This window comes from Gracilinanus agilis, chromosome 4 (genome assembly GCF_016433145.1).
Source record: "Gracilinanus agilis isolate LMUSP501 chromosome 4, AgileGrace, whole genome shotgun sequence".
NCBI lineage: Eukaryota > Metazoa > Chordata > Mammalia > Didelphimorphia > Didelphidae > Gracilinanus > Gracilinanus agilis.
The window spans coordinates 74,872,873-74,881,544 of NC_058133.1; the positions used below are offsets into that span (position 1 = coordinate 74,872,873).

General features: G+C 36.1%; 1 protein-coding gene across 1 annotated transcript in view; it reads left to right on the plus strand.

The window, feature by feature from the left end:
• Positions 1 to 2,905, plus strand: part of TDRD5 (tudor domain containing 5) — a 48,238-nt gene extending 45,333 nt beyond the window's left edge. Inside the window, exon 18 of the mRNA XM_044673270.1 lies at positions 2,221 to 2,905. Within this exon, the coding sequence (XP_044529205.1) occupies positions 2,221 to 2,477 (257 nt within the window). The 3' untranslated portion in view covers positions 2,478 to 2,905. The remainder of the gene's footprint in view (positions 1 to 2,220) is intronic.
• Positions 2,906 to 8,672: the final 5,767 nt, after the last annotated feature.

The window sequence follows — 8,672 nt, forward strand, 5'->3', positions numbered from 1 at the left end:
GCTTGAGAGGAGAGCAGGGTCCAAAAGAAGGGAATTTAAGGATGGTGAGACCTGTATTTGAAATGGATCCAGGAAACAAGTTGAAGGGCTTAGTTTTGGCAAGGAGAACCTGTCCCTGAGAATGGAAAAAAGAAGACAAAGGGGAGTTTTTGAGGAACAGGGGGAAAAACGAGGACTCTTGGGTGACCCTCCTTTTTCATGTAAACTGATGGGAGAGGGGAAAGAGAATAAGGGTCTTGGCAGAAAACATTTGGAAAGGTCACTGGAGATTGGGATAAAGAGTTAATCAGAGATGGATAAAAGGATTGCCATGAAGCAGTGAGGGTCCAGTTAAGGTTTGTATAATAAATTTGTGTAGCACACAGACCATACAGTTTCATAACTCAGCAGTGTTAAGTAGCTTAGCAAAAAACATCCAAAAAGGAAGATGATAGGTGTGATGCAGAAAGTCAAAAGATTCAAGTAAGGATAGTACTTTGTTAAACTGATTGACTCTGTAGGGTCAGAACTAGGAAGGGGAAGTATAGCCAAAATAGGAAACTGAGAATTCAAAAAAGAAACAACTGAGGGAAAAGATTTTGTGGAACTTAGCCATCTTCAAGTATTTAAAGGACTATTACATGGAAAAAGGGATTCGATTTGTTCTGCTCGCTTCCAAACAACACTAAGAGGAATGATTGGAAACAAAATTAGGTTTGACAAAAAGAAAACTCGGAAGAACCATCCCAAAAAATGGAATGGAATGCCTTGTGAGTCCCTTTCACTGCAGGTCTTCAAACAAAGGTTATATGATCTCCTGTTGGGAGATATATAGATGGGATTCTCACTTATATACTGGCTAGACTACATGGCCTTTGAGGATATCTCTTCTGGTTCCAGGATTGTAAAAGCAATAGACAAAGAGAATAAGTAGGGGTTGAGGAACTAGAGCTCGTCTAGTGAAAGGAAAAAAGTAAGTTTAGGAAGACAGAAGCAGCAAAAAGGTTAAGAAGGACAAGAAATTGTAACCAGAGAGGGATTTCAGAGTTTGAGGTGACTGAGGTCAGGGGAGTTGAGGTAGATGATTTAGGATGCCAGCTGTTGTAAAGAGTTATCAGCAAAACATGAGAAGGGTTGGGGTTGAGAGCAGACATTTTTATCAAAGACAAAGACATCTAGGTGCAGAAATCATTGAATAAAGGAAAGTGACTTTGAGGTGTGTAGATGACTTAGATAAGGCGTTATAGTTGGATGTTGTGAAATGCAAAGGTGATAGAGATGTTGCTGAATGATGTGGGGAACCATATTTTCCCTTAGAGCTTCTAATCAAAAGATCAACCTTCTGAGTTTTAAAACTTTCTAGAAAGTTCAAGGTAGTTCATTTCCTTTCTTCACTCTTTTACTAACTACAAAATGGCATAGTCACTTTTTTCACAGAAAGATTTCTGTTGCTCTCATATCACTGAACCAGCCTTACTAATTAGACAGAATTTAATCCAGAGTATTAAAGATATTGCTTATCTTTCCTGAAAACAAGTTAATTGATCTCTTGGCAAGCAGAATCTAGCACAGTGACATGTACATAATAGATGTATAGTAAATGTTGAATTCAACCAAAGATTTGGATATCTTAATTTTACCATTGACATTAACCAAGAGTTAGAACAAGAATATTTTTTATGAAGGGATCCATTTGAATGCTTATTTTATTAATGATAAGGAAATAAAGTTGAAGGACTTTTTTTTTTTCTGAAATCCTACTTAAATAGTTCAATGGGTATGTGATTTCACTGATGTGGCTAAAACTCCTTCACCCCTCTTCATCCTTTGTGAATTTCTCATGTCCCTTCGTTCCATAAGTACTCCTGAGGAGTCTATTCATTGTTTGACATAAACCCATTTTATTTTTATGCCCCTTTTCAGGTTTATTTTCCTGCTTTTTTGGGGGGGACTATTTCATCTACTTCATTTATTCTGTTCACTATCTTGATATAAATTGCCTTTGTCTTAATGCAGCCTTTCCTGGACCATCTTCCTCCTTCTACCTCAGAGTTATTTTGATTTATTTCTATCTCACACATTATGTGCCTTATCATTGGGAATTATCAACTAAAAGGAGAGAAATAAGTGCAGTACAACCTAACAGAAAGTGAGCTAGTGTAGACAGAGAGGGGAAGTAGCAGATAGAGACAACCATGTACTTATTTTCCTTTTAAGAATGCTTTTATATTTTCTTCTCAGAGGAAACCACTCCAGGAAATATGAAGAATGAGGATTTCTCTAGCAACCATGCCCTTACAATGTTCAAAGATACCACCTGTGCCCAACAGGGATCCATGGAACAGATCTCTTTTATACTCTCTCCTGAGCACAGTGTGTCCCAGAAACTCTTCATCCCTCGAAGCACAGCAACAGCAGCATTGGGAGCTGCAGCACGTCTAGCCATGTCTAGCAGCCTTCTCCATTGGTATCCCAGATTAAGAAGAATGGAAGCATGAAGGGAGGGGAAAGGAAAAAAAACTCAACTAGATGGGGTAAACAAGTTAGGCCTTAGTATTCTCCATATACAAAATGAAGAAGCACCAAGGCAAAAAGACTTTTGATAGTTGATAAATCCTGCCTTTTCCTTATTGTGTGACTGTATGTTGGCTCTCTTATGCAAACAGTCCACTTTGCCTTACAAAATAGGCAGTTGATGTTACTTTTTTTAGTAGAGATACTCGTTCTTATGCTATATGGTTATGTTGATGTTACTTTTTAACAGTGATTTAAATTGATGGTTATTTAGTGGTAACCCTATAAATAATTTTTCTTTTTACATATCTGAAAAAGAAGAAATTGGTAAGGTTTTGTGATCCATATGTAGGAAGAAGAAAATCTCTTCCTCCTCCTGTATTGAAAAATGGGAGGTTTAAAATTTTTTTTCCCATTGTTGAATTTGATTTTTTTTTAAGTGAAAAGAAGTGATAATTCAAGGCTCCAACCCTTACCTTCATTGGCTCTGCCACTTTATATTAAAACATTTTCCATTCTCAGTAATAAAACTGATATTCTTTGGAGGCTTTTTAGGGGGGCTCAGTTTATCTCACTTGGATTTTTAAATTGAGACCACACATTTTTATGTGCAGGAAAATCTCTTGAGGAATGACATAATAGTACCCTAAAACTTAGCTGATATACCTTCTTTAGCTATTGCTGCTGTAAACCAGAAATATATAAAGAAAAACTTAGTGAGGGTTCATAAGTGGTACAGTTTTAGCATTTGTAAAAAATACACTCTTAAGCCAGCTTTTTGCCTTTTGACATTCCATTTAGTTCATAGAAAAATGGTATTTATTGAACAGGACTTTTGAACTAAGACAAACAATGCTAGTTGCTCTTCATGGTAAAATATAATATTTTCTCCCAAATTGACATCTGTTTTGCAGTTTTGAAAAGGATTCTTTTTCTCCACATATTCTTCCCTTCTGATAGGCCACAGTAGGCAGCAGAAGCTATTCAAGAGATGTAAAAGCAGTTGAAGCAGCTTGTTGAATTACCTTGTCAGATGCAAGGAAAAGGCACTAAACCTGTTGGGTGGCTCTTACCATGCCTTCTAAGGAGAAAATTAAGGCACGGGTCAATTAGGTTCAACTCTGGTCCATAACTTGGAGTGACTTAAACTCTTTCCCATCAGTTTTATTACTAAGTATCAGTGGAAGGAATTACTTACATAAATATTAAATTCCATTTCAAATAAGATTATTGATCATCAAAACTCCTTTATTAAGCAATACACAGTAAATAAGGGAAAAAAGCAACCCAATAATACTTTGGATGCTGATAAGACAAGTTTAAAATGTTTTAAAATGTTGTAAAGTTTTGGAAAAAAAAACATTTTGCTATTAAATACAGGGTCATTATCAGGATGATGATATTTATACTTTTTTATGTATTTTTTTAAATTTTACTGGTGGTTGGCACAACTGACTAAAATGGACTAGCATTGTAATTTTAGCAACTATACAGAAGGAAACTTTTATGAGTCATAAATAATATGAGTCAGTGGTCAATTAATAGCATTTGTGTTGTGTGACTATCTGGACATGATTTGATGTGGGTGGGAGAGTTCCCAGTGTTAAACATAGGTTTCAATAGTTTTCCAAATGTAATGATGGGTTTCCAAGGGTTGAACAGCTTAAGGAATGATGATCCTTAGAATTTTCCATATGAGAGAAAGAACCAAGTAAGGAAGAGTATTCATTAATGCCCTCTTACCAGCTCTGGTATCTAATTTCCTTGTCTGTATTTTAGTGCTTTATACTTTGAGTTACTGATAGATTTTCCTCTGTAGATAAGAGTTCATAAAGCAAATGTTGAGCTGCTAAAATTATTGTCCTTTAAATAATACAACAAAGTACCACTACTCTGCCAAAATGTGAAGTGGTTTTTCTTAGTAATATAATTAACTGTAACCCACATAGAACAAACCACAACTAGGCAAATCAGATGATGAGGCAAATAATTGGACTTATGGTCCTGATAATTAGCTAACTTGCCATTAGACATATGTAGAGATCATTTAGGACCACTCAAAATTAATCAGTGAGATGTTAACTTCTGACTTAAGCAGAATAAACAAGAAAGTCAATCATGAGAAGGTACCTGTGATACACGGACTTCTGAGTCCTTTCCTTTAACTTTAGAGAGCTAAATGATTACCCTTTACAACATGAATTATAATTCTGGCTTGAGCTAAGTAGACTATTGACTCAACACTTGGAACCATTTAAAAGTAGAAAATGATCAGGGTTTTGCATATGAGCAATAACATATCTAAGTTGTTTGTTTTGTTTTGTTTTAAGTCTGTATTGGTACTCTGTGTTTTATGAGTTGATGTGATCATCAAGTTTTTCATCGGGAGTTAATGTAATGGCATCAACTGTACCAAAAGCAGGGATTCCTAACTTTTTTTCTGATAACAAGACATTGTTCTTTGGGGAGCAGGAGATGTGGTGCTCATGAAGTATGATTCTGGACTAGTGGTTGAGGTACTTCCCAGGCAAACCAAAGGAAGCAAGGAGGGGAACGATGCCAAGTGTGACAGCAGTTTTAAAGACATCAGGTTCCAGTTACTTTGCTCTTGAAATACTCATTCCTATGTAGGCCAGGAAGGGCCTGGGAGCATGTGAAATCAATTGATCTTGCCTTCTCTTCCTCTTGAGTCATAGTTCCTTCAAGCCAGTATTTCAAATGGCCAGAAATTGCAGCTTCGTCATGAACCTTTAGAGGGTCAACCTTGATGAAAGAAAAAGAAGTGGGTATATCCTTGGAAAGACCTTGTGTTCTTAAGCACTTACAAATGAAATAATAGGACAACTGTGTATGTCTGTGGATGTTTTATTAAGTTGAAATGTGAACAAGATTATCATAAAGTCAGAAACTAATGCTTAACAAAAGAACCACCACAAAAATCTTTATATAGCAAGATGTTTCCCACATTTGGAGAACTTTTTCCTAGAGGTTAAATTCTTTTTATCCAAGTAACAGGATAGTTGTGCCAATTGTTACAGTCATCCAAGCCACTGTCCTTCCTTCCTAAATTGGAAGAGCCATCACTCATTTCCCATAGCCCATTCAGTCTTCACCTTTTGCTGAGAATGGCCAGCTGATGTGCACAGTTCTTGAATCTGTAAGTTGAGCTCAGCACCATTCCTAATGACTTAAAAAGCAATTAATATATTTCACCAGTTATCAAGGAAAGCTTTCACTGGATGTAAATAAATGGATCATTGGGAGGAGTCTTTCTATTCAACTGACTGAACCCTGTAGATGGATAAAACTTAGCTTTAAGTTAGTGACTTCTCTAGTACAGTGACTAAGAACTGAATCACATACCACCTTTTATGTGTAATTGAATTCTTGGCCACATCAAAACAGACTAGAATTTGTCTCTAAGATCAAGCTTCATAACTTAAATTTTCTTAGTTGTCAGCATAGTAATAAAGCAATGACAACTTTCTGCTTGTGAGTAGCCTTTGTTTCAGATTACAGTTTGAATGAGAATAGGTTTCTTTTTGAATTGATGAAAATTGGATTTCTAGAACCAATTTTATTTGAATTCCATTTTGTCTTGGCACACCTTGGATGAAGAAGCTGAGAGTCTCTGGCTCAAGAATAGCTTTGTCTTTACTTTCCTCCCCTAACACAAGGCTTTAGGAGGGGGTATGTTCTAAAGGGAAGTTATAGGCGTTGAAAGTCAGGTAATGGTTGTATTAAAGCTGATGAAGTAGTAAATGAAAAGAGTGCCATGCTTGCTTGGTGTCAAGAGACCTGGTTTCATATTATGGCTCTTCCACTTATTATATATGGGAACATGATGTGGTGTTTGAACTTTCTATGTTGGTTACTTCTGTAAATTGAGGGAAGTTGAGCTAAATGACCTCTAGAGACCTTCAACTTCAGAATTCTCTTGATTTCTGATGTTTGTTGATAGCATTTTGGCTAATTTTATTTCTCAAACCTCCAGGTTTTATAGTTGGAATGTCAAAGTTATTTTCTCAGGTATTCAGCTATTTCTTATAATTAGCTACAGACCTGTTAATTCAGTAGGTTTTGCAGTTTTGTTACCCAAATGTAATACTAAGCAAAATGGAGAAATTCCCTTTGGTTTGTAAAAACAGACAATGCTACATTTGCCTAACCTACTTTCAGGGGGACCAATGGCCCCACATCTGCTTTTCATTTTAAAATTTATTATCCATTAAAAAAAAACATTGTTAATGACTACTCATCCCTCCAACCCCCATGTCATCTAAGAATTATTTTTGGGTCCATGTCTTTGGGAAAGTTTGAAAGATTTCACCTAATTTTCTTCCCTCAATACCTGTAGTAGAACAAGTAGACCCTTTTATAGATTAACTTCATTTAGAACTTGAAAGAAATGTAGAACCTATTTAGTCTGGCCCTTTCAGGTGAGAAACCAATGCCCAGGGAAATGAAGTAAGTTGCCTAGGATCACACACAACTAGTAAGTTGCAGAGGTAGGAGAGGAGCCCAAGGTCTCCAACTCTGGAATCTGCACTTGTGTCCTTAATAGAATTTTATTTACTCACCTCCTTAAATCCTGTCATTTATATAGTTTGCCTTCTATGTTCACCATTTGTGACTTGGCAAAGGTTGATACAAACATGTTAGCCAGTTTTGCAGCTATGGGTTTTCCACATCTGAAGGTGGAAGAATAACTGATAATTCCCTTTATAAAAATGTGCTTTATGTTTAAAATCTCTCCCAATATATGTAGGTATCTTTTGTTTGTGATGTAAGGCTCCCTTTGTTCTATTTTTTGCTGTTTAGCTAGTGAAAACTACTACAAAGTTCCCCCAATAGTTTCTTTAGTGATATACCTTTAAATGGGCAAGAGTTTGCCATAAATCATTTGCTGATGTCTTAAAATGTTTACTTCCATTACAGATAAGCTCAACCTTGGTTAATCCATATGGGCACATAATAGTCTGAAGGATAAAAGTAATACTGTTCTTTATCTGAGGAACCACGTACAGGAAGAAGCAAGAGAGAGAAGTGGGCAGACTTATTGTAGTTAAAATAGTTATGTTCCTAATTTTTTCTTGGTGATGGAGGAAGGGATTTTTGAAAGTGTAGCTATAATAAAATGTTTTGTATGGTTTATATAATTCCTCCATACCTAAATTTGAGTCAAATTTTAAGCATCAGAAAAATAACTACCCCCAAATCATTAGGAGTTTGTGGAGTTTCTTTCATGTTATTGAAGATAGAAGCAATTTGGTAAATTCCACAGAAATTTCGGGGGCAAGAAGTTTGAGGGGTTTTTTGTTTGTTTTTTAAAGCATTCATTAAGGGGGCAGCTGGGCAGGTCAGTGTATAAAGAGCCAGGCCTAGAGACGGGAGGTCCTAGGTTCAAATCTGGCCTCAGATGCTTCCCAGCTGTGTGACCCTGGGCAAGCCACTTAACCCCCATTGCCTACCCTTACTGCTCTTCTGCCTTGGAGCCAATACACAGTATTGACTCCAAGACAGAACATAAGGGTTTAAAAAAAAAAAAGAATAAACTTTTATCCGTTGAGTTAATAAAACTCAATTCTATTCCTAGTCATTTTTTTGAATTATCCAAGCTCATCCACTTATTCTGGATTATGCCACTTATTCTGGAGACAGAAGCAAATACAGGTGACAACTTTATGACCTAAGATGAAAGAAACCACCATATCTTTCTGGTTATATTCTGTTTGTTCCAGACTGATTGTGGGATGCTCTTAGAAATAAGGAGATCCAAGTAGCTTTTATGCTAAAAGAACCCATTTGGCCTCCAGGAAAAGAAAAGGAAATTCCTTGAAGAGGTAGGAAAATCTTAGTATAGAATGTTGCATATGCAATCAAATCAGTTGGATGTGTGTTTGCTTAACTATTTTTCTTTGTTAGAAGGGAGAGTTCATTGGGCATGTTAGAAAATGGGGAGGAAAGAAGAGGCATATTGAGATATGACTTCTGTGAATACTAAAGGTATCAATAAAACTTGGAGCTATTTATTTTTAAGGAAAGGATATGCTAAAAGGGTTTTACTGTAATTTTGAAGTAAATGTAATTCCCCTTAGCTTTGGATTTGAAACTGAATGAAATACCATTACTAAAGAGAAATGGAGGAAATATGGAGAAAAGCAAAATTTATCTGCTTG